This window comes from Melopsittacus undulatus, chromosome 5 (genome assembly GCF_012275295.1).
Source record: "Melopsittacus undulatus isolate bMelUnd1 chromosome 5, bMelUnd1.mat.Z, whole genome shotgun sequence".
NCBI lineage: Eukaryota > Metazoa > Chordata > Aves > Psittaciformes > Psittaculidae > Melopsittacus > Melopsittacus undulatus.
In genome coordinates this window covers 70021758-70049086 of record NC_047531.1, presented here as the reverse complement: position 1 = coordinate 70049086, position 27329 = coordinate 70021758, and the positions used below count along the sequence as shown (strand labels likewise).

Sequence of the window (27329 nt, the reverse complement as noted above, 5' to 3'; positions counted from 1 at the left end):
TGCAGAAAAAATGAAAATAAAAAGGGGTCAAAGTGTTTACTAAGTGATTCATAATTCATCTTTTTTTTGGATCACGTTCAGTTTAAACTTAAGTACAGACAAAAAAGCAACATGTTTGTATAGAATAGTATTTCAGCTGGATTTAAAAGGGTATAAGAATTACTTTTATCAGGATGTACAGTAATAGCACAGGCAAGAAGTTCTTCAAGAAGTTCTTCTCCACTTGGCATCTGAAAAGTATATTTACCTCTAAATGACAGCATGTATAAAATAGAGTATGTATTATTATTATTTTTGGGGGTTTTTTGGCTCAAAGGAGATTTGTAGGATTAACTTCAGAAATATCAGAAAGGCTTAAAAAAATCCGACTGTGTGCTCCATGTATAAAAAAGGATTGGTTGTATATAAAGACATTAGAATACATCAATTTGAAAACAAAATCTTTAAAGAATTTTATACATGGAAGTCTATTAAAAAACCCAACAAACCCAACATTAAAAATAGACAGCTTTGATATGTTTCTTTTTAATATATAAGTATGGATTGGCTATATTACTATTAATAAAAACAAGAATATATTTATATAGTAATATATAAAGTAAATCAACTCAGTGGCTTAAACACTGCATTGTGGTGCTGACTTACATGAATATAATATAAGAATTGTATGCAGTCTGTATTTAGTGACTCACTTTTGAATCATCAAGTTCCAGCTTTTTCAGAGACTTTCTGACATAATCTACGAAGGAAGATGATTTAGAGAAAGTTTTTCCAACATGTCGATCACTGCAAACACAGCAGAGATGCAAGCTTTTACACATCCAATAACAGAAACAGACACATTTGTAACTTAATTTTTAATTCAGGAGAAATAAGTCAGTTGGATGGTTGCTACTGCCAAGTTAGTAACAATTTTTCTTTTATCCCTACTACTTAAAGCTAAACAAGCTATCTAGTACTTGAAGAAATTTCTAGATACAGCAACTGTGCAATTGTACTATAGCTATAGTATGGTTATCATTTGCTAGTTGAAAGTTGCATTTAATTTCTCACATCATATGTTTATTTCCCTCCATGTACTACAAAATTCTTATTTTTGCCGACATATATTTCCTTTTATACTACTATAATACTTTCATATTTTACTATAGTGATGCTGACATTTCTTTACCATTAACCACTGGAAAGACCAAATGCCAAACTGGGAGAAAAATTTCAGTTTTGCTTGTTGTCTTGTGTTCTTACCCTTGCAATTATTATTTCAGTAAATGATGCCAAATTTTTCTCCTGTTTACAACTCAATGGCCTGCTTTTGAAAGAAGCCAAAAATAAGGGTTTTTTCAGAAAGCATACTAAAAAAATGCACAAAAACTAATAAATAAATAAGAAAGACCTTATCTTAAGAGAACACTTCCATTTGTTCTTTGTGTTTAAAATATTTTGGAGAAACAACAAAAAGTTTTTGTTAGTTGAATTCTCTTTCTTGACTGTGTCCTAATGTAATTCCTCTTCCAGCTGTGAAGTGCAAGAGTTAAATTTTCAGCTATAGGATTTTCAGCTACCCAATTACTTAGGAATTAATACACTCCCCTCCTCCCCACTGAAAAACTGAGTAGAAAAATCTTAGTTCAAAACTTTTCATCCTCTTTATTCTTAGTGAACTTCCTTTTTCCTTAGTTAAAGAAGCCAATGGAAAGACTTCATTCAGTGGTATTTCTAATGCTGTTTAGCTGGCAATGACTCTCACTCATTGAGAATCATTTCTGTGCTCATATTTAATATTCAGATGCACCTCAACATCTGGATTGATGCAGTCTGAAAATCAATTCATGATTATGTTGTTTATGCATTATGTTCATGTTTATGAATATGCTTATGCCTCCTAATCACAGGCTACTGTGATTAGGTAGAACGATACTGACTGGGTCTGTCTGGGATGGAGCTAACTTCACAACAGCACATATACTGCTGTACTTTGGATTTGTGACTAAAACAGCACTGGTAACACACTGATATTTCAGCTACTGCCAAATAGTGATTGCAAAGACTTCTCTGGTTTTCCCTCTGCCCCCCAGGAAGTAGGCTGGGGGTGCACAAGAAATGTGGGGGGACATGGCCGGGACAGCTGACCTGAATGGGCCATAGGATATTCTACACCATATAACATTATGCTCAGTAATAAAGCTGGGAGAGCCTTCCCAAGGTAGTCACTGCTTTTATGTCAAAAGTATATTTTTTTCTGCCAAGTTATACTTCCTTTAACAAACAAAACATATTATGATCTACCTCACACTTCTTTTCATTACAGTTTAGTAGCCATGATTTTACGTATGATATTTTACATAATTTTAAAATTAACAAGCATTTCTTCTTTCAGAAGCTTGACCTTCTGAAATGTAAGCTGTCTGGTTCTGCATTTAGCAAAAGATTTGGGAGTATCTGCATCAGCACTTATTTCAGATCAGGAGTATAATTCTGAAATGAATTTTCTGGTTTTCCCTACCTCTAAAGCCTTATTCATATTGTGGAATAGGATCAGAGCCCCCAAAATGGATTATTTTCAATTTAAAGTAAACTGGAAGGTGTGCTTCTGAATGTCCTCCAAGTGCTAATATATGCAGCATACATTCCACAGAATTAGAAAAAATCTAATCCAACTACAACTCCAGAAAAAGAGTATAGTTCAGATGACAGGCCCTTAGCATCAGCTCTCCAAATCCCATCCTATAAGGGCACAGTACAAGCCAGTGCAGACAGTGTAAGTAGCCTTTTACAGCTGCTATGGCCACTGAGCTTTAAGCAGTTTTTCTCAATACAAATGGAAACATTTTTTTGTCTTCTGAACTATTAAATTTGCCAAAACCTCTGCATAAAAGGGTAGCCCAGGATTGTGTTGACTTTTTATTGAATTTTCTGTCAGTTCTCTGGTGAAGTTTTACTCACATGTCTATTATGAAAGAGGACCTAATTCAGTGATGACTAAACGAAGGGCAATACATCTGTGGTATGGATTTATTCTGCATTTTACTAACAAAATGTATACACAGTCTTATAAGACTGGTTCTTACACTCTTCAGCTTTCTCCTAAATAATTTCTCTACATAATAAAGGTAAAAAAGAATCAGATCTTTGGTTCGTATTCTGTTAATTTAGAGCTTCTTACCTTTTAGTGACACCATAAACTTCTTCTATAATAACCTGAAGAACAGCTCGATAAAACAATGATTCTGTAGGCAGCTGCAAAAAATTTTACCACAGCAAGAATTTAAAACTGGCACTGAAATTAAGGTCAGAGTAACAAAACAGTATTGACTTCCTTGACTACTTAATGGCTTGTATTTTTTACAATCAGTCATAAAAGGTGGAAGAGGACAATTCACTAATGTTCTTGCATTCTGTTAAAACTATGGTTTGGGTCAGATTCTAATAAAAACATAAATGCAAGAAAAAACCTGAAACTCTGAAGTAAAAGCTCAAAGGTTGGCAGAGGGAAAAGGTACTGATCATGATCCAAATTCTACTATGCAAAATGAAAGTAACAATTTACCTAAGCTGCTTTAGAGACAAAAGGAGTAATCCCTAGAAGAACCACCATACACTGTGGTCTGAACCATGCAGAAAGTACAATGCTCATAAAAAAGAGATTACACTGGAAACTTAATATCTGTGTGTATGAGAGATCTGTTTGTATAAAAACAGTTAATGCTTGCCAATTAAAAATTCACAGCGAAGTGCATTTACTAGGGTCAGTGGGCTTACATATGGAAAGAAGAGGTCTCTCAGCCCTGGCTTTGAAATATTTGCACTGTTGGTGTCCACCACCCCCAAAAGGATAACTTGCACAAAAATAATTCAAGGTATTCACTGGGAAAAAACATACAAGGATTAAAAATGAGAATGACAATGTTTCTAATGGGTTCGAGCTTTTGTCATAACAATTTCTATTTTTACGTTAGTTGATAAAACACTGGGACAGAGTGATCCAAACCAGGGATATCAGAAGGACATTTATAGTGAATTTATGTCTGAGCTGAAAGAGAGTGAAAGAAGGTAGGAAGGGTAGTTTAATGCCTTAAGTTTTAAGCTGTGCTTTTTCTCTTATTTGCCAAAAGAAAACAGAGTCACTAAGTACAACCACAGCAATTGAGATGTGATTTCACAATGACACATGCTATCTATCAGGATTCGATGTAGTATATGCTAGTCTCTTAGATTCCAGAAATGCAGAAGTTCAATAAAAGGCCAGGGATTAAGAGCGTTCAAGGAGGAAAAACACATTTTATCTTAGAATGGCTAAAATAAACAATATTACTTACCATTTGGCCAACTGCAACTCGCTCCAAAGCCTTTAAAAGTAAAGGAATTAAATTGCTGATATGTTTATTCTTTATCAGAACATTTTATAAACGCACTGTGTAAAAGTCAGAGGAGATGACATTTTAAAAGATTAATGGTGTGACACAGCATGAGCTTGCACACTTTAACGTGTTAATACCTTTAGGGACTCATAATCAGCTCACTCCTGTTGTTTTGGTTTATTTTTAGGAGAAACAATGACAACTAACTGTATGGAAATAGGTGCATATAAAATTTGTTTGTTTTTCTTAGTATTGTAAAAGAATTTCAGAGGATTACTTTCTGTGGAACTGCTAAAAATAAATGCCTTTTTCTTGAGTCTGTTCATACCAATATACAAATAATTCCATTTGTATATTCAGCTATTTTAAAGTAAATATTAATTCAATGTACAATATCCTTAAATACTTGTAGTCCCTGGTATTCAGACAAGTTTTGAACTCCCATATGTAGAGAAAATGAAAACTTCAGAGAGACTGCCATTTAAAATACTGTGAACTATCTTTCACTAGATTCTTCATATCATAAATTCTAAGGCAGGTGTGAAAGTATTTGATTTTTATGATCCATCGTGACAAGAATGACAAATAATTAAAAGCATGGAATACATTTCCACATTTAAAAAGATACTGTGTTTATAAGAAATTCAACCAAGTATTAAAGACCACAGTAGAAACAAGGACAAAAATTCAGTAAATTATCTGACACTACAACATATGAGATGGTAAACAGAATTTGCCTAACAATTTACAAGTCATTGCCACCTTTAGTCCCCAAACTCCACTACAGTAAATAAGTCTGTCTCTGAATCACCCACTTCTCTTTCTTCTAGCTTTAGAACTGATCTTGTATTTCAGACTGTTCTTCAACAGGGTCCAAGTAGTTGCAGTTCCTCTGTTCATGGCTTTAGCTGACTCCCAGGTCTAACTTTTGCTGTATAAGCTGTAACTTTCATACCAGCATATATCTGCTGCTGCTTAGAAAATGGGTATGGGTTCTAATATGTACTGCAGGGGTCTGAAACTCTCATCCAGAACCTTTGGCACTTTAACCAGTTTGAATGACACATAATAATGAACATCAGCAATAATGATCATTGCATAGCAGACTCATTTTCTCCTAGCCAGCCATTACCCTTAGGAAGATGGGTGCCTAGCTGCACTGCACTGTCTCCCTTGTACCTCCTAGAAGACAAGGAAAATCCTAGTGAAATCCTAATAAAAAATGCATAGAGAATTAGAAATAATAATAGGAAAAGTATCTAGTGACACAGAAGAACTCTTTGCCTTTTGTGAATGTTTAAACAAAAAAGTTTTAAACTGCCAAATTTCTGTGATTTCTGTGAAATCTAAAGTAGATATATATGTCACGATCAGTACTGTCTCTTGGGGGTCATTCACTTACAAAATTTATCTTCCTACCATTGTTGAAAAACAGCCCAAACTTCTTTCCAAAATAAATGGAATGGGAAAGGAAATAGCTAATGTTTCAGCTGAGGAAGAATTGGTATTGTACGACACTGACAACAAAAAGAGAAAATGCAAATCCCTTTTACAAAGTACTTTTCGTGATTAGTTTTACAGTAACATCTCTAAAATGAACAATTTTTTTTCTTGTACCTTGCCAAGAGTAACACATTTAATCCTTATGAATACTAAACAACTGTCCTCCTATCCTTTCTCCTGATAGCATTTAGCTATCATGTTAGTTCAAGTTTACATAACCTTATGCATTAGCCTAAATTGTCTTTATTCTACATTGCTCTCTGTAACGGAGGCACAGAGCTAGGAGCAGAGGCTAGACAGGACCTGATGTGATTCATCTTGACACCAGAAATTAAAAATTAATAGCAGAAAGGAATAGTGGTCTTCTAACTGAAACAGTGGTTGAAATGTTCAATACTTACCTTTTTTTTCAAATTAGACGACAGTTTATTATACTGTCTTGACGAGCTTATGTCTTTAAAAGCACTTTGTCTCTTGGTGCAATATTAAAAAGATGTTTCCAGTCTCTTAAGCCACACGGATTTTAGAGCTCTTCTAGTTTTTGGAATAGGCAGGTTTGTCTGGGCTTTATACAGTCAGAACATTCAATATTATGAATCATGGAGGTGTTGGGGGAGTTACTGATTGCAATCCTTCTACAATTACCTTGTTCCCCCTAAGTCCTTGGCCAGGAACTATTACCCTGAGGGGTTACCTTGTTTAGGTTTCAACAAAGGTTTGGCCCTTCTGTCCACTCTTAAAAAACATTTCTGTCAATACTCTTTTTTTCATACCTTCAGCAAGTATAAAATATATAAAGCTGGAAGGTCAATACTATTTTTTAGATCTAATTCATCATGCTTACAACATTAATGATATTATTCTGTAGACTCTTGGATTAAACTCATGGCTTTAGGATTAGAAGCCAAAAACAATGAATCCTGTAACATCTGGCTAAAGCTCTCAGTAGGAAAAAGAAAAGAAGAGGAATCATACCAAGCATGCTGACATTCTAGCATTGCGACCACAGCACCAGCCTTTGTCCTTCAAGTACTGACACATGGGAAATCCCCACACTTCATTGGGGCATTCTGCAAAATGGAAAAAAACAAAAGGCACATCTTTCATGGGCTATTTTTCTCTTACAGAATAGGAAGTGTTGAGCAAAATGAACAGTAGTTAATGGTAGCAGAAACACTTAACTGCTCTAGTACAGTACCAAAAGCCATGGTCATGCTATAGAAAACATATTTTCCCTGCACCAGATGTTTTTAGCTTGCTGAATTCCTGAAAACGTCAGATTTTCAAAAACAATTTTCTTTTGCAAAAATCCACCAAAAAAAAAACCATTCCAGGGGACAAGAGAAGAGTGTGCAAATACTCATTGCACCCTATGCCATGAGTCACAAAATGTAAGCCTGGCAGTCATTTAATGTAGCAGGACTTCAGTATCCCTCTCATTGTGTTCTTCTTCTATAATAAACATCTTCCCAACATCACACAGAAACTTGTTTATTTCAGTACTTGTTTATTTCAGTTCTGAAGGCCCTTTCTGTTGTGAGGCAGACTGTTTATTTTCCAGAAAAGAGCAGCTGCAATGGCTCTTGCTGTTTCTTCAAAACACTGAGGCATTTGCATCACAGTCTGTGCTCAGTGTGTTTCAGTAACATTTATATTTTGAATAACAACACAATTCTTCATGTTTAACACTAATGCAAATGTGGAAAAACTAAAGTACAGGGATTACTTTATAGATGTTCATAATACCCACTTTTAAATGTAAACAAAATCGACAATGTATTGAATTTTCGTTAGCATATTCATCAGCTGATTTTTTAGAATGTTAAATAAGAATTGTAACTTTAAAAAGAAACCCAACAAACCAACTAAAAACCCCAAATTGGCTGGGATCCTGGCTTTTTAGCATAGAAAAATGACCAGCACATATTTGAAGATAAATCACACAACAGGGTTAAAAAGAGGACAGCAGAAATATGACTCTTCAAATTTACCACCAGTCTGAGAAACATAGTGTAAGTAGAATTCATCACATGAAAGTTAAGCAAACAAAAAGGGAAATAGGAAGTTATTCCCCACAGCGAAAGCCCTTTGTTTTCTAGTGGTAGCCCCCAGACTTTCCTGATCTCTAATGAGTGACAAGGTAATCTTCTGCAGGCAGCCTCACACTTTCCTCTCTTTTTTGCCCTGAGAAATACCAGAGGCTCTTAGGGGATGAATACTGGTTTGAGAACAATGATTCAAAATAGGATTTTAATTCTATTTTGTAAGTGCCTAATGACAAGCTATAGTATATTCATTAATTTCAAGTCTCATTACTGAGTACCTGGAATAAAACTGAACATTTCTACTGCAGGGATTGTAAGAAGCACTTATCAAACATATTTATATATATATATATATATATATTTTTTTTGCAAAGACAACAATTTCTGCCATGGCTCCTATTGTTATGTTTCACACTAATAAGTCTTTCTAATACACATATTGAAATATTAAAAAAAATTTGCAAACTGAGTTAGAAAGATGAAATCATTACCTTTTCAAATAAACCCTTTAAATTTACACCTCATCCTCTAGGCAAAGTAATCATTCATGGAAGTTAAAGTTGCTACCCACTGAGCTACAATCTCAGTATTAGTGCACTGTACTCATGCATGATTCTGAAGAATTTATGATAACTTTGAAAAAAATAATCAGGCAAAACTCCATCTTCATTTAATTTACTGAAGCTGTAAAATAGGAGAAAAAGAGAAGGAAACTAATGCTCTAACTTAGGAACTTTTGTGTATCTCTAAAATTAACCACATATACAGAGTACTGCCTTGAGTTCCCTTTAGCTTTCCACATCCAGGCCACTCCTAAGCACACAGCTGATTAAAAACAAAAAATAAAAGATCGTAGGATGAATATATTGCTATAAAATTATAAAGTTTATCAGCTACATTTTTAAAACCCAGGAAATTCTTTTAATGCCTGCAACTGTTTTCAGATATAATTAATATTATATAGTTAGCTAATTACCATCTTGTGCCTCTATCTGATAAGACAGCAGCTGTTCCAATCTGTATAAATCTCCCAAAACATTCAAGCAACATTTTAAGTATGGGTATTCTATGGAAGATTTCACAGCAAACAGCTCAAGCTCAGCTTGAGCTCAAACATTCAACAATGAATGAAGCAATCACATTATAATTCAATATAGAGTAACCAGTCAGACAGAATTGATTCAATTAAAAGTTAAGAAATTGAGGAATCCAAGTAATCATTTGATAAACTGAAGATATGCTGGGGTATAATCCTAGAATCTATTAGTTAAATAGCTATAACTTTCCCTCTAAATTAACCTCTTAAAAATGACTAAATCTCACATTTAGTAAAATGAATTGTTTTAATTATTACAGAATCACAGCATGGTTGAGATTGGAAGTGATCACTGGAGGTAATGTATTCTAACCTCCCTGGTCAAGCAGGGTCACCTACAGCACGTTACTCAAGATTGTGTCCAGATGGCTCTTGAATATCTCCAGGGAAGAAAATTAACTTCACAGTCCCTCTAGGCAACCTATTCCAATGCTCGGTCAAGTCCAATGTGCTTGGGCCAGGGTAGGTCACCTTCACAGACACTTGAATCTCTGCACCCCTTTCTTCAGAAATATGTCTCAGTGGCAGGAGTAAAATTTTCAACTCTACATACTCAGGCAGATTATATGATACAGGATTGCCACCAGAGCTAAGAAAAACACATTTTTATCTTCAAAAAAGGAAAAAAAAACCGTTTTTTGAGCAAAAGTTTTCATAAAAAAAACATCATCAGTTTTCAGGTTAACGAAATTTTTTATATTACAGCAAAATAAACAATTGCAAAAAAAAAAAAAAGTTCTGTTGTAGAACAGTCTATAAACCAAACTATAATTTCACAGTAAATCACTTACAGAGGAAGAGAACATAGAAAACATGTTAGAATTAAAGCAGCATCATGAACAACATGCAAACTTATACCCTAGTTCAGCTTTGTGGAACAGGATGGTTCTTTGGAAACCTACACAGATAAAATACTGAATAAGGTAGCTTGAAGATACTTTGCTGTTATTGCTCACTGTCCCCATAAATTGGAGACATCTGAGAGAAGCCAGAAAACATTCTCGTCAAAATCAGCTACACACAGCAGGATAAACAAAGCGTAGATAACACCAAAATGTATAATGCTGAATAAAACAGAAAAGAACAATTCCAGCCATTAACCAAGGGAAAAAAAATCGTATTATTGCCCTCTGACTCAGCTTACTAACATTCACAGTTTCATGGAACTCTGTTGTTACCATTCTTTTTTTAATAGTAAAGACCTTTTTTTTGGTAGGCATAACATCTCCTCTCCTAGAAAGGGATTAAAATCCTAAAATAGAATTTTTTCAAAATTTTCACCAACTTTTTCCATTACCATTTTTTTAATCTCTTTTGAAAAACAAAGGAACTTTATGGATCTTAAAACATAGGTGGGAAAATCCTTTAAATATTCACATTAAGCAATCCTTCAATGGATTTACTTACTCTTCCTGTGACCGTACAGGTGCTTCACGACTAACCCTTCAGCAGTTCTCACACTCCTTTATACCATATACTGTATGGAGAAGCTGTCTTTGGTTTATTACATACTTGAAATCCTGTGGAGGAGATTAACACTTTGGGAAACAAGTGCAGATACATCCAGATGCCATCCACAACAGAAAAATATTCATAGATAGATTTTTTTTTTCCATCAGTGCTGTCTAGCAAAGAGGAATACAAAACCTCAGGTCTATATTTGTAAAACATTCTAAATTTAAATAAAAGCAAATTCTCATACTTCATCCTCGACTGAACAAGACAAAATTTTCTATAAAGTATGTCAGATTACCTTTCCACTTCTGGGAAACCAATACTATTACTGTTTTTTAATATTTTGTCAGAAGGAAGTCTTATTTCTTAACTTTGTGCTGGAAATCTTACGTTGTTTCCTGTCCTCTAACTATTTGGAACTTTTTATAAGACCATCAGTAAAATTCTCTTAAGTTTTGTAGAGGAACTGAACTTCCATTTTGTGTAAGTTTTATAATATTGCAATACTAGTGGCATACACTAGCTGGAGCACCTGTACTATATTGAACTTTGTAAAGGATAGTCTTCCTTTCTATTCAACTTCAAAATGCAAAAAAAAGAAAAAAAGAATGCAATACATATGGACATCTGATAATTGGAAACACTATACTGAGTGGTAACAAAAGTATAAATCACAGTAAGTATATATTTATAGTGACTTTAACTAGAACTTCAGTTACTTAATTCTGTCTAGATGCAGAGAAAAGCTTTAGGTGAGCCTTATAGTTGTTACCATCCTATTCACCAATCCCGTAAGACTCTTACTGGCTCAGCATCATTTCAAACACATTTTTTAAGAGTTGCTTAACTAATGAAACCATTTGTATACCTAGGACACTGGTTTTCCAAACTGCAGAACAGTGAATGTTTTCTATTTGTTTCATTTTTGGAGAGTTACAGGAAAAACATCTGGCAGTAGAAGTCAGATGATTTTTCTAGTTAATACTTCTGTATATGCACAGAAGTTTCCAAGGAATTTCAAGAGAGCAGGACAAGCGTCTCCACTGTCTTTAATATTTGGCCTTCCATAGTTCATCTCTAAGCAAGAAACTACAACTTCTAGTGTGTTAATATTTAAAATTTACTTTGCACAGCTTTATGGCACTATATAGTTTCTATGAAATATCAGGACCAAAACTCTTCATTGTTACAAGAGAAATGAGCTTAACTAGGTTATCATGTCATCTTTCAGTTTCTTTTTTACCTTTCTTCGGTAACATTTCATAAAAATGTATTCACATTTACACTTCTCATCTTTTTAATTTCTTGCAATTCCCAACTATTCTGAACTGCAGCTCCTAATATAACAACTAAATTACTGTGTTTTCTGCTTCATCTTCTAGAAGAGATATTTTTGTTGAGATAATGTGTTGAACACTATTTTCGGACAGAAACAATCCAAATTTTGTCACAAAACACTGCCTATCCCAATGGTTAATGGACAATTTATCAAAAAAAAAAAACAAATCACCATAAAATCACTCTTTGTGGTATGGTATGTGGTATGGATTATAATGTCTGTTTGGAAATTTTTTATCTTCTCTTTAAAAACACAGTGATAAGTTATGAAAATGGCAAAGTACTATAGAGGATTCTGATTTTCTTGAAATGCACTTTATCTTTCTATTCTAAGATTTTGAAGATTTTTCTAGAATATTCATAATGAGGACAGAAGATATTTTTTTCTAGTAATGAAGTTCATTAGATTGTAAAAACCATCTGGCAAAGAGAAGGCAGAAATGTCCTTTTAGTGCACAGGCTGAATTTCCCACTCACTCTATTTTATTTAAGAAATCATATTCTCCTTAGAAAAAAAATATTGCTCACTTCAGTCTTAAATTTTATCTTTACTTGTGCAATTATTATTGAAATGTTGTGAAACACCACTCTCTTGATTTTTTTATCAGCATGAGAACATAACTTCAAGAAAATAGAGTTTATTCTAATTTAGTACAGTTATGCTGATAGTACACCCACAGCTAGTGCTGTATGAAACACTGTGATGGTAGGTTTTAGTGACAGAATCTTAAATTTCCTTTAAAAATTGCCATGAAGACTGAAATCAGTTTCTGTATTGAAATTTATCTATCAGTTTCTGCCATTTATTTTAATACAGAAACGTATTAATGATTTTAAATGATATTATTAAAATGTTACTATTAAGAATTTGAAATATATTTCATAATGATGTATTATGAGTAGTTCTTAATAATACCATCCACTGAATTACTGCAGTATAATCTTGTCAGTTCCAAATGCTTAAATACGTCTTTGTCTTTCATCACTTAAAAGCTGCATTGGATAAAAACACCCTACATCTACATTTACTTGTGAAGTGTGATCAGTATCAGCCAATGCAAAATATTCCATGTAGCAATCTAATCAATTAATGTAAAAGTGCTCCTTAGAGAACTTCAAATTCCTATTTTTTTAAAAAAATTACATTAAAAGTCACATCTTCTATCTATCTGCTACTAATTCGATATTGCCACCTACTGCAGCTGATTCATTCTATACTTCCAGTTTCCAAATTCCACTACAGTTATGAACTATAATTCCTGAACTTGCCTCTCTACTTCAGTGTATGGTTTAGGTATTTATGATGGCAATTCCCACTGATTCACAGAGCTGCTTTTCAAAGGTTTTATTGGCTTTTTTTTTTCATTTTCTCAGTATCAAAGCATGAGGAACCTGGGGTTCAGACACTTAACAGTTAAATTCAGTTGCATATTTGTACTTCACATCTAGTGTACTTGAGTATCTATGACTTCTTTCTGTGATTATGAATGAAAATTGAAAAACAAAGATGAAAATAAATGTAGGACTATATGAAGGCTCCATTTTGAACCATTCCTGGGAAGCTAGAGAATACTCAAGCCAAAACTAAAATGAGTGCCAATTGGACAGAAAAAGCACAACTGACTGGAGATCAGACACAGCTGTCACTGTGAGGTAATTGTGCAAAGACTGCCAAGCACATTGAAAAATCTCTGTATTAATCACACATTTCTTGGCCAACAATGCTTTGGGATTCTCATCAAAGACAAGCAGATAAAGGTAACATGATATGGCACCTAAAACATGTATGGCTGGATCCTCAAGGCTGGCACTAAGATCTTCAGCTATTTAATTCAAAGCGCAACACCTGAGAGATAACTACAACAGGAATCATATCATTGCTTGAGTAGTTCCTGACATATTGATGGTCAGGTAAAAAAAAAAAAAAAGCTGTAATAGACAGGACTAATTTATTTCCTTTCTCCTTGTTCCTTATTATTCTCTGTCCCACCATTCCTATTTCTGCATTTGAAGCTGTTAGACAATGTATCTTAAAGAGTAAATACCCAAGCTGCATCTTAAACTCATATAAAAAGCTGTGATCTAAAAATCCTTGGGAGGATCTCCTGTCTAATTACTGTCTTCCTTCTTCCAAGGAAGATAGTAAACATTCCTAGAAGTGTAAAACTAATTAAAAAAAAAAAAGGGGTGGGGGTTGGGGGGAAGCAGCAGGGCACATTTGAGAACTGTAAATGGCAATGTAAATTAATTTCCCTTCTTCAATTTTTTGATCTCAGTTTCGTCATAGAATCATTTAGGTTGGAAAAGACCTTTACAATCAAGATGAGCCATTAGCACTGCCAAGTCTGCCACTAAACCATGGCCCTAAGCACCACACCTACACATCTTTCAAAGGGTTCCAAGGATGGTGATTCTACCACTTCCCTGGGCAGCCTGTTCCAATGCTTGTCAACCCCTCTGATGAAGATTTTTTTCCTAATATCCAGTCTAAGCCTCCCCTGGCACAGACAGAGGCAATTTCCTCTTGTCCTATCCCCTGTTACCTAGGAGAATAGACTGACCCCCAGTTCACTATAACCTCCTTACAAGTAGCTGTAGAGAGTGATAAGATCCCCCCTGAGCCTTTTCCAGACTAAACAACTCCAGTTCCTTCAGCCACTACTCGTAAGACTAAGGAAAAGGATTTTGTATCTGTTACATTGAGCACAATAACATATGATTAATAATAGAAAAATTATTGAAAGCTAAAAGAAAACTTTGAAGGGAAACAGCAAGTGAAAGATGAAGAAACGGTTGCTGACAGTTTATGTCTATACTGACATTTCAATAGGGTCACAGTAAGGAAGGCAGGGATCTCTATTCTACACTGATTACCACTTGGAAGGTCTAGAAGGACTTACAACAACCTAGACATATCAGAGAAGCAGAGTGAAGAGAGAGACAAGAAGCTCAGGCTCAGAAGTAGCTCAGTGAAGAAGCCTGGTCTCCCAGAAGAGAACAGGTCATTCTAGTTCTACTGAAAAACCCAGCAACTGGCATAAAAGTTGAGCTAAGTAGCGGTGAAAGGAAATGAAAATATTTTTTTTGCTAAAATTGTATTAAAATATTGCTTTCCAGACCAGTTACTTAATTCTAGGAACTTAGCACTAGTCATATTAAAAATCAACAACAGAAAAATCACACTCCAACACAAACACCCACTGAATAGGAAATAAACACAGCCCTTGATTTGGACATAGATAGATAGATAAGATAGGTATCAAATGCTATGCTATGCCATTTCCACTTATATGATGATTCAAGAGACAGTAGTCATTTTCCATATGCACAAACCAAAATATTTACTAGTAAAAAGAATATTATATTCTGATACTCAAAATTGTAACTATAATATTAAAAATGTTACTTTTTTAAAAAAATATAACTGTATTAATTGGAAAGGAAAATGACCTCTAATCATTAAGTTAAATTATCTGGAAAAAAATCTAATTTTTAATAGTAAACATGGCAAATGTATAAACTCTCTTTAGTATAAAAATAAAATGGAATCATGGGATACAAGAATCCATAAACTGCTCTATAAATGTGTAAGCTAAAGGAAGAGTATTTTTATATAAACTCTTTCTACTGTGTTCCAACAGTTTTCTTATGTATAAGAATTTATTTTCTTAGACTGGACAATGAAATGTTCTGCAGTTGCTTCTAATAAACTTCACACAAAAAGAAGATGAATCTCAACACTGACTAAGGCTGGTTTATACATTAGACTTATCTACCTCTTTCACTTGGAGGAAACCTCTTTCACTTGGAGGAAACTCCCACTGAAGCCAATTACCACCTTCTCATAATACCGAACACCTCTCCTAGCACTCGGTTAGCAAGGCGTGACACAAATTTAAAGAAGTAAAAGAATTTGTACGCTAAATCAGAAAAATGCCCTTTGCCAAGCAGGAGAAAGAAGTATAATATATGCACAGGCACAATATGAAGTTATCCTTATATATCTTTCAATGTAACCAGTAACACTAACAGAACTGTATTTTATACCTCCTACTTCTAATTCTCCTCATCTCAGTTGTCATTAGTGGCAAATTTATGTATTATCTTAATGGAAATAGGTCTTCTCTAACAATTATGAGACATGCCTATTGTGAGAACTGTAGGAGTGTTTATACTATTGTTATTATAACACATCAGAAGTCTTCTGCATGACAAACCCTGTAACATCCACATTGTATTAACACTCAAAGGTCACACTGTACATTAGATTTTTCTCACAAAGGCCTTGATATTGCAATAGCTTGTGTGGAATATTATGTTTAAAAGGAACCCTACTGAAGTCATTCAAATACCACAAATTATGTAGCCTACTTATATGCTGTAGACTGAAGGTTTAGAACATGTACAATAGTATATTTACATTGACATTATGCTACAAAGATGTGTAAAAAGGAAATATCCTGATATATCATTGTCACTAAAACTGTGGAAGATACCTTAAATGACTTCGCAGAAACTATATTTCAAGATGGAAGAAAGTTTTCTGAAGTTCTGTATTTAAAAATGGCTTTTGCTTTTAAAAGAGTGCTTTTCCTGTCTTATTTCAATTTGAAAGATCTTTTCTGCTTCTCTCCCTTCTCAAATAGAGAATGCATTTATTCACCAAGTTTGGTATAAAATGCAAAACATGTTGAATTTTTTTTTTCTTTTTGGAAAAAAGGTAAATAGACAATTATTTGGTATGTTATTTTTTCAGAAGAGTATTTTTACATTCCTAGAGATGTTACTGAAATAAATGGTATATTGAACATGTGTAGTTCATCACGTCCATATTATGTTCCCAGAGAATTCTTGTCAGAGTTCTTAATAAGTGCTGGACAAACAGGCATTAGTTAACATACCATAAGCTCTTTGCTCTTGACATGCAAAGGCTGTCACTATGCACAGATTATTCTTACAGAAGTTAGAAAAGGAATTACCCTATTCAGACCAGCAGAAAATATACAGCAACACCATGCCTCAACAGTTTTATAAAAACTACCATCCCAACAGATTAATCTTGCTTACCAAGGATTTATAGCTTTAGTAATTCTTATCTTCTCAGTAAAATTAGTCTTTTTTGCACTTGATCTCAATAACAGTCATTATAAAAAATGTGAAGTTTTTTCCCTTCTCAGCTATGTAATTTTTATTATGTTGTAAATATTCTGACTCCATTTCAGAGTATGAAATTGTTAGAGTATTATTCTGGATCTCCTTGAGGGAGCACAAGCTATTTAACTGTATTCTGCACAGTGACAGAAGAAAAAAGGTTATTAACAAATCACTGTCTTATGTCAGAGGTGTAATTGGCACAGGGAAGCAAAAACATTTTTCTTTCAATGGTTATAAAAGTAAAACATAATTCTGTATGTTCTTTGATAATAATTTGTATGGACTTCAATATGTCTTTAATTTTAATTTCAAAACTCTTCAACCTTTTGCAGGTCTATGTCTAGAGAATTTCTTGTAAATAGAAAATTATAGTTATAGGACTACAATTTTGATAAAACTATAAAGAAGCCACAGTTCTTCTTCAGAGAAGGGACTCTTCAGATGAAATATCTAAAAGCATAATATCTAAAAGATGCCTAGAAGTTATAGAAAAACGTAAGTTGTAAACAGCAAAAAATTGCCAAGACCATAAAGTATTAATTCAAAACCGAAAACCAAGTCAAAATTGTCAAATTGCAGTATGCAACTTCTTGATTAAAACTCTATGATTCTAGAGATCTGAAAACAGGTAATGCAATTTTAATTCTTATGAAGAGCTCAAGGGAAGGTCCAGGAAGTTTCCAAACAGGAAGCTTCACATTTTTATGGAGAGCAAGTATTTTAAAGAATAGAGTCATTGGGTATTGGAGGTGCTAAATCAGCTTTGGAATAAGTCAATGTGATTTTCTTAAAAAGTCGTATCTAACAAACATACTGCAAAATTTTTTCTTTTAAGGCTTCAAGTAACACTTAGACAAGAAAGATAGCATAGGTTTCCAAATGGCATTCAACAAGACCATTAGAGAAACTATCAAAACACAGAACAAGATAAAGTATTCCTATGGGTACGTAATTGACAGAAACAATGGATGGGAATAAAGTATCATTTTTTCACAGAGGACAGAGATCACCAGAAGGGGCCTAAGAAGAATTCTGCTGGAACAGGTTCTTGATCAAATTCACAAATAACTTGAGACTGTTAATGAAGAGTATGACAAAATTTTATGATGATCCTAAGGGTAATAAAAAAACAGAGCAATTTCTAGTAAAAATTAGACATGAAATGGCATATAAAATTCAACGTAGCTGAAAGTTATTCAAATTGGGAAAAATATTAACTTTAAATATACAATGAATGGCTTTGAACTAAGACCTGATAGTTCCATAAAAAGATCAACCTGGTACTAAGAAAAGGAAAAAAACCCAACCATTTAGAATTAAGGAAAAAAAAAAACCAAACCAAACCAACAAAACACTGAAAACACCAGTACCTAAAGGGGGCCTGCAAGAAAGCTGGAGAGTGACTTTTTTATAAAAGCATGTAGGTACAGGTCAAGGGGAAATGGCCTTGAACTGTCAGAGAGTAGATTTAGACTAGATACTATGAAAAAATATCTTCACTATGAGAGGGGTGAGGCACTGGCACAGGTTGCCCAGAGAAGTTTTGGCTGCCCCATCCCTGGAAGTGTTCAAGACTATCAAGTTGGATGGGCCTTTAAGCAACCTGGTCTAGTAGAAGGTGTCCCTGCCCATTGCAGGTGGGGGTTTGAACTAGATCTTTAAGGTACTTTCTAATCCAAACCATTCTATGATTCTAAAAATCTTGACTTTCTCAATTATAATGCCTTACTGTGTATACCCATACAAAATTATAAAAGAAGATAGTTTCCAGTTTTTATATATTTGTTCTACATTTATTAATGAAAAATACTTTAATAACATAAATAGGTAATGCTGTTATTTAATATCTGTAAAACTTACCTAGTCAATATTTTCATTTCTTTTTCAGGATAAATTTTGATAGAGACCATCTGGGTTTTAGTGACTTGTTAGCTCTGTCACAAATTCATGAAATGTGCCCTGTGCAGCAATATCTACAGATGCCTTGGAAAGGAAATCAAGCATTTTGATCTTTTGCTTTGAAGTGTTTTCCTGTGTTGCCATGGTATCAGTGATAGCTATTCTAAGACATTGGCTGTAGAATATCTTCTAAAATATACCTAGGCAACACATGAATCATCTGTCCTCTAACGCTTCTAAAACAGTGACAAATTATTCCATATTTCAGTGGAACGAAGTGATATGCAGCCATTATATGTTTGTGTAAGGAATCCTTTAGGAAATTTAGTTTTGAAGTTTTTGTCTGCTGAATGTGCCTTATTTTCAAGGCCTTTTTATTTTCCAAAAATCTGCTAAAATTCTATATGTGAATTTTGACAACCCTGTGCATCCTTTCTGGTTCTCCTAATTACATTCACTAGCTTTTAAAAGTTAGAGCTTAACAAATGTAGTAAAAGTTTATATTTATGTAACTTGAGAGACCAAAGCTCTTACACTTCTGCGAAAGGTTTGCTGACTTGTTGCAGAGTGCCTTACAGAGTGCCTTACAGCTTCCAGGACGGCTCTAGATCTTTGTTGCCCAGCATGTATCTTCTTCTTCTTAGGACAGTGACCTGATCCTGAAAATCCTTACAAAAGCCGGAGTTCGTGATTTGCAGTACTCACGCTAGCCCCAAAAAAGGTTTCTATCAGACAGCTATCATTGAAGCTACCTATGCAACTACACTGATGTCATATTTCAAATTATAAAATACTTATAGATAAGTAGCTCCTTAGCAATGGTAATGCTCATGCGTTTTTTCCTCAACACAGAGGATACAATATTGAAAAATTTCATTGGTTTCTATACTGGTACTGATGTGTTTAGTGGTTTGGAGGATAGAAGAAAGAGATTTAGAATACTGAAACAAATCATTTCCTTTCTAAGGAAAGTCAAGTCTTTTTGAAAGTATCTTAAATCTGCAGTTACTATCTGTTAAGGGATAATTATAGTCCAGCTGGTACACTGCCCCAGAAATGTGTTACCTAACTGTAAGATAAAACAGCTCTCAAAAATCCTAACAATAGCTCCTGAACAGAGCCATGGAGTTTGCTTTAACTTAAAATTCACTAGCAAATGTATTGTTTCCAGAAAAATGGCCATAATGGTTCACTATGTAAATAGGTTTACGTAAAAAGTCTCAAATAGTAAAATCATTACTACAGTGATGTAACTAACTATCCGATGCAGCAACAGTGAAGAAAAACCCCAAAAGAATCAATTACATTAATGGCCAAGTACATTTTATCCACAGAAGAATCTCTGTATAAACAGCCAATTCTCCTTACAGAAAGCCAAAGAAAAACTACTTAGAATTTTCCAAGAGCTGTCATAATAGTCCTTATTAACTGAAATTTATTATTTGATACATCTTATAACAGCAGTGAAACTTAAAGACAGGTGTTAAAAGTCACTGGCTTCAGCTTTTTAATATTGAATCAGAATTTGACATTGCACAGGACCTCTGAGTTGTTGTCGTTACTAATAAATCAAAACAAAGGCTTTCATGATCTGAAGAGTTTAAAATTTTTCCCAGAATAATTTGAAATGCAGTCTCATTACAAAAATTTCTTGATGAATTTAGCTTATTCAGAGACACGTAGAAGGACACAGTATAACGACTGCAATATTCCAGACTTCGACTATTGGGAACTACTTTCATCAGAAATGCTCCCAGAGTATTCACAGTGGGTCCAATGGTAAACTGAATCAGGCAATCTTGCAATATCCTTACTATTTTCAGAATATATAAGAAATGTAAGGCATTATTCCTTGTAGTCAAGTCCTCCGAAGCAAGAAACCCCAAACTTGTGATAATCAAGGTGATTGAATAGCCTGCCAAAAATAGCATAATAATATTTTGTTGATATTTTTTCAACTCACCACCTCAGACTTATAATGTTGATGTTAGGCATCAAAACAGGTAAAATTTCTTCCCACGAATATCAGTTAATTCCAGTTAATATGAAGCGAAAAAGCAATTTTTCACTGGCCTCAAGACTGATTTTAGTACTACATAAAACTTAACTGCCAAACAACATACTTACAACAACAACTGCCAAACAGCCATCTCAAGTTATGGCAACCATCAGTCCACAGCAGCTTGTGAGCTGGCACATCTGCTTCAACTAGACTTATGAGAACAACCAGCTACTTTTACATTAAAGAAGCAGCAAAGATAGAAAATGTGCTACTCTGTGGGAGTTTTGACGTGGACTTGCTTCAACCTTGTCCTTACGGGAACAAACCTCAACAAAATGTGAAAGCTTTTAAATGGGGGGGGGGGGAATAAATAAAAAAAAAAATAGAGCAATGGCATTTTTAAAAAAAAATTTAAAAAACTCCAAAGTCTCAAAGCTGCAAAGTCAAGATAAAATTTTTAAGTAGAAAATGCTTTATAAGAGAACTTCCCACTGTGTCCTTGCAGGCAAGCCCTTGCTTGCCTTGCTCGGACTGATTTCAAACAAATAAGTGATTTCCTGTGTTGCAGCAAATTCTCCCCAGTTCTCTCAGCTTCTTAAGAAGAACTTTTATCCTTTACCTCAGAGATCTAGCTCTAAGTCTGCTTCCTAATACTGAAACTACTCTCTCCATGTAGGTTTTCTACACGTCTCTTCAATCTCTGGTTTTTGTCTAGATTAGCCAGTAGCTTGTCTGAGCTTAGTGTCAGAGCCTGGACAAGTGAAGGACTACCTACAGTAGAGATTATATTGTCTCAGGGACAACAAAAGCAAACTGGAAATACAAGTGCATGTGACCAGATGGGATGTATTTCAGGAAGTTGAGGCACTAACTGGTGTCACAAAAAGGCCACGCTCTACCATCCTTGAAAAGTCACATCCATCAGGGGCAGTTTCTTGTGACAAGAAAAAGGCAAACATCACACCCATCTTCAGTTTAACCTCAGTTCTCAAAAAGCTTATGGAATAAATTTTCCTGGAAACCATGCCCAGGCTCATAATGAACAAGAAGGAGAATAACTGTCAGGAACCTACCAAACACTAACAAACTTTATTGCCTTCTGTGATGAAGGAACTGTCTCCATGAACTAAGAGAGAGCTTTGCTTTTAGTGAGGCTTTCAGCAAGGTTACCTTAGGATCTTTATAGGCAGATTGGAAAGATATGACTCTGGTAGACTCTAAGATGAGTTGAAAACTGACAGGACTCTGAAGCTTGACAGTGAAGCCTGCAGGTTAAGAGATTTGATTATTTCCCCTTTTTAGCACTTGTGAGCATATCTAGAGTGCTTCTTTGGGCTCTCCAACACACCATACCGACTTACTGGAGTACAGTGGTGGCAAGAGGACTACAAGCTTGCAGAGAAGGTCAAGGAGGTATCTAACTTCAACTGCTTAAAGGGAAGGGAACAGAAAAGATTAAGGCTGACTGTTCTGGAAGGTGCACAATGAAAATACAATAGATAATGCATGAGAGCTGAAAATTGTGAATAGTTATGAGGAAAAAAATTAATGGTGATGGTAAACATTGTAATGGGCTGCTGAACCACTGCCCTTGGAGGTATCCAGAACATGACTAGAAAAGGCCCTGAACAACCTGATTGAAGTTGTCACTGTCTTGCACTGTGATCTGGACCAGCTGACCACCAGAAGGCACTTCCAAGTGAAATTATTCAATCCTGACTCTATTATTTGGTCTATTTTGGAAGCAGTACCAAAATCCCCTTGCCTCAGACAGCTAGAAGATGAATTAATTTACTTCTTTTACAAGTGAGTTGTTGGATCTGTATCATCTGATTTGTTACAGAGTCCTCTAGCATCCTCTACAATGCTTTGTGAATTTGAAATCCATGCATAGTAAGCGTAGATACAAGCTCTAGTCTTAATTCTATCCCATTTTCTCTTTCAAGAAGTATTAGCATTTAAGATACTGTAGGTCCTTGTGCTCTTACCCCTCCGCCATACATTTATGAAAAAAAACATATAGCAGATGACTCTTTGGGAGAACACAACAGCATTATAGATTTTAGAATATGTACCTTCATAGTAATAGTAAAAAAAAATCAACCCATTTTTTGGTATCACTGGAACTACTTATGTGTTCTCCCCCTAAAAAGAAGAATACTACATTTTCTTTTTTTTTTTTTTGCTGTCTAAAGGTTCTTCATAGAGAATGATTTTATCATTCAAGCTGAGAAAAATCAAATGGCTAGAAATTCCAACATGCAATTTGTCTTCATTTCCATGCCGCTATGAAACTGCAGTATCTCTTACCACCATGCATGTACATCTGTTTGTCTGAACTTAGAACAGGTTATCAGAGCTGATCCTTTGGTAGTGTTTGAGTAACAATAGTTTAGTAAAGCCTTATGCACTGGTCTGGAAAAAGTAATCCTACAACTACAAACAGAAAGTTGTGTCCTCTTTGCAATAATAAGAAACAGACAAATGTTTCAGACACACACACTTAATGAGAACTACCTGAAAAATTAATAATTTTTAAAAACTCTTATCTAAAAGAAGGGGTTATTAAGAACAGTCAACATGGTTTTATGAAGGGGAAGTCATGTTTGACCAACCTTATAGCCTTCTATGAGGAAGTGACTAGGTGAAGGGATGATGGTAGAGCGGTAGATGTGGTTTTTCTTGATTTCAGTAAGGCATTTGATACTGTCTCCCACAGTATTCTCATAGATAAGCTAAGAAAGTGTGGGCTTGACGATCAGGTAGTGAGGTGGATCAAGAACTGGCTGAAAGGAAGAAGGCAGAGAGTTGTGGTCAATGGCACAGAATCTAGCTGGAGGTCTGTGACTAGTGGAGTCCCTCAGGGGTCAGTGCTGGGACCAGTGCTGTTTAATATTTTCATCAACGACCTGGATGAGGGAACTGAGTGTACCCTCAGCAAGTTCGCTGATGACACTAAACTGGGAGGAGTGGCTGACACACCAGAAGGCTGTGTTGCCATTCAGCGAGACCTGGACAGGCTGGAGAGTTGGGCAGGGAGAAACTTGATGAAATTCAACAAGGGCAAGTGTAGAGTCTTGCATCTGATGAAGAACAACCCCATGTACCAGTACAGGTTGGGGGTTGACCTGCTGGAAAGGAGTGAAGGGGAAAGGAACCTGGGGGTCCTGGTGGATAGGAGGATGACCATGAGCCAGCAATGATCCCTTGTGGCCAAGAAGGCAAATGGCATCCTAGGGTGCATTAGAAAGGGTGTGGTTAGTAGGGCAAGAGAGGTTCTCCTCCCCCTCTACTCTGCCTTGGTGAGGCCACATCTGTAATATTGCATCCAGTTCTGGGCCCCTCAGTTCAAGAAGGACAGGGAATTGCTTGAAAGAGTCCAGCGCAGAGCCACAAAGATGATGAAGGGAGTGGAACACCTCCCTTATGAGGAGAGGCTGAGGGAGCTGGGTCTCTTTAGCTTGGAGAAGAGGAGACTGAAGGGTGACCTCATCAGTGTTTACAAATAGGTAAAGGGTGGGTGTCAGGATGATGGAGCTAGGCTTTTTTCAGTGATATCCAGTGATAGGACAAGGAGCAATGGGTGTAAACTGGAGCATAGGAGGTTCCACGTTAACATCAGGAAGAACTTCTTTACTGTAAGAGTGACAGAGCACTGGAACAGGTTGCCCAGGGAGGTTGTGGAGTCTCCTACGTTGGAGATATTCAAGGCCCACCTGGACAAGTTCCTGTGGGATGTACTCTAGGTTACACTGCTCTTGCAGGGGGGTTGGACTAGATGATCTTTTGAGGTCCCTTCCAACCCTCGGGATTCTGTGATTCTGTAAGTTTTTTACTAATTACATTTCTGTAACTTAGAAATGTCAATTGTATTTTCTTTGGTTTTGGGATGAGAAGCACTGTGAAGTAACTGAGGCTAATACACTGCAAAATCTCTTAAAATTGTTGTGAAGCCAGACAGAAACAACATGAAAAGATCAGTAAAGCAAGCAAGATCTAGCATGTGTCATGGTCAGACTGGAGCTGTGCCTTAGCTGCCTGAGCATCTAGCTGTTAAAGAGCAGCATTAATTCTGCTCATAGTTGTATATGTACAACTCAACATAAATGGATGTTGCATGCAGACAGCCAACGGCAAAATCTGGTACAAAATATTTCAAATGGATGAAAACATACTGGACTAAAAAAAGCCTCCACATTTTACAAGTTAAGTAATAAACTAAAACCAGCTGCATTCATAACCACATAAAAAACATTCTACATTAATGTCCCTAATTTCAGTAAGACTATTAGGAATATTGGCATAACAGAAAAGCTACAGAGCATCCGGGAGTGAATGACCCACATAATGTAATTAAAAGCAGTACTAAATAAGCCACTGGAAAGGAACAAACACACGGAGGTTATTAATTAGAAGTTATAATACTCTCAACATACAAACTGGCAGCCACAAGTTAAGCTCAAGAATTACCTTCTTGGTTTTCAAACTGTTCTGACAACAGATGGTAGCAGCAACCTACACTGCAAACTGCTTTGATTTCAGGCTTGGCAGTGAAAATTCGTAGTGTATTTGCAGCAAGATCACCACATGTATGTAGACCCACCATCATACAGTCCTAAGAAGAAAAACAAAACAAAACAGAGCAACAATAAAGCATCGCATCTCCCTCTTCAACTGAAAGAGCACAAGTAACAGCAACTAATTTCAAAACCCAATTATACTGCAAATGATTATTGAGCTGTAAGGTTTAAATACACAACTCCATGGGGACTCCTGCTGTTCTGTTCTAAAATTTTTCAATGCATAATAAAAGCTCTCCAGCGCTAAGAAAACATGGTGCATTGCCTCTGTGGATAGAAAGACTGCTCATTGCTTTGTTCAGGTAAGGAACTACCCATCTACACACTCTACCTTCATCAGGCATGAGGAAGCAGAAGTTCAAGATGATAAATAGCAGATGGTTTACTTGCATGGAAGGGAACATTTATGAGTTGACTGGACACGGGCCATTTCTCTTGTCCTTCCTAGCTTTTATGTCACTGTTACTGATACTACTGCTAATTCCTTTTCTTACTTGGGATTTACTGCTATAAATCTGGCTGGACCTATCTATGGCATTTCTACTACTTTAAGCTGCTGAAATAAAAACCACTTCCTAAATAGAGACATACTGTGAAAAGCAGGCTTTGTTTATTTCCAAAACTGTAGATTTGCCTCAGTTTTGCAATATGCCTACTACTATTCAACAACAAATGAGCATTTTCACTTACAACACAGAGAACTTCAGCTTCAGATGATCTGTATTCTATTGCCTGCTTTCCTTTTTTTCCTCAATTTTCCTTTTCCCTCTATTTCTCCAACCAAATTATCCCTCTTCTCACCCTTCTTATCAAGATATTTCACTTTTGGCATTATTAGTTGGAATCTATTGGAATCTAATCAAAACAACATGGCATTGCTTTGAATTTCAGCCCTATTTATTAACAAGGTTATCAACAAGAAGTTAACCCAGAGAAATTCAACTGGGATACCTCTCTGTGATAATTCTGAATTTATATGCACACTGATTTTTGCTGCCCTGTGTCTAATTTATTCACCCATTTGTATGTACAGAAGGTGCATGTGTGAAACAGTAAAACTTGCCTTTTCCTTTCTGTTTTTCAGTTCTTCTTGCCCCCCTTCACACTTTTTGTTCTGCTTCTCTGTGCTTGTCCTCGCTTTGTACAACAGTTTTAGGTGGCAAAAGTTCAGTTTCAGTCCATTTTAGTTTTTAAAGAATTTTTCCCTATCAGTCAGCTTCAGCTCACCATTCCACAAGTCTTTTTTCAACGCTGAAGTTTGGAAGCTAAGGGTAGATGTGCACTTGCAAGGACAGCATTTAAATCCCAGGCCAGGAAAAATTAAGAGGGATTCTTTTAGGAGAAATCTACTGCATGGAAGATATAGGAAACACTACAGTGCTCAGAATTTCTGAAAAATCGGAGGTCAGCCTGTGTCTGGTACACTTTGAGACCACTACTGACTTCAGTGAGGTTGCCTGGGTATAACTGCAAGCACTTTCTGGATCGTTGGCTTTTATGTAGAAAAATTTAATATCTTAATATTAGTCCTGGGCTATATAAAAACATACAATCCTATACCCATATTTCATCTGCACATTTCAGAACTTACGGCATAAAGCAGTAATTACTAATGTTATGCATTCCTTACTTGTCCTTAGTTTAGGAAAACTTGAGAAAAAAACCCCATCAACTTATGGTTCTAATAAAATAGTAAAAATATTTGTAAAACTATTTCTAAAAAATTTCATTTCTAAGAATCATGATAATATTTTAAAACATGAAAATTACTGCACATTATAAAGGGTTTTAACTACACACCTTTGTCACACATAATGTGATTTGGATATTACTATCTTTTAACACAATGAAGCTTTTGCTTTTTCTGACAGTATTGTTTTATTTTTTTAATAAAGGCAG

At 35.3% G+C, this 27329-nt stretch overlaps 1 protein-coding gene across 2 annotated transcripts in view; it reads right to left on the bottom strand.

Moving 5' to 3' along the window:
- METTL25 (methyltransferase like 25) overlaps positions 1-27329 on the bottom strand; it is a 60478-nt gene that overhangs the window by 15465 nt on the left and 17684 nt on the right. For both annotated transcript variants that reach the window (XM_034062856.1, XM_034062857.1), the window contains exons 5-9: positions 25321-25465; positions 6837-6931; positions 4317-4346; positions 3164-3237; positions 693-786 (exon numbers count right to left, since the gene is read on the bottom strand). In XM_034062856.1, coding sequence (XP_033918747.1) covers positions 693-786; positions 3164-3237; positions 4317-4346; positions 6837-6931; positions 25321-25465 — 438 coding nt within the window. The remainder of the gene's footprint in view (positions 1-692; positions 787-3163; positions 3238-4316; positions 4347-6836; positions 6932-25320; positions 25466-27329) is intronic.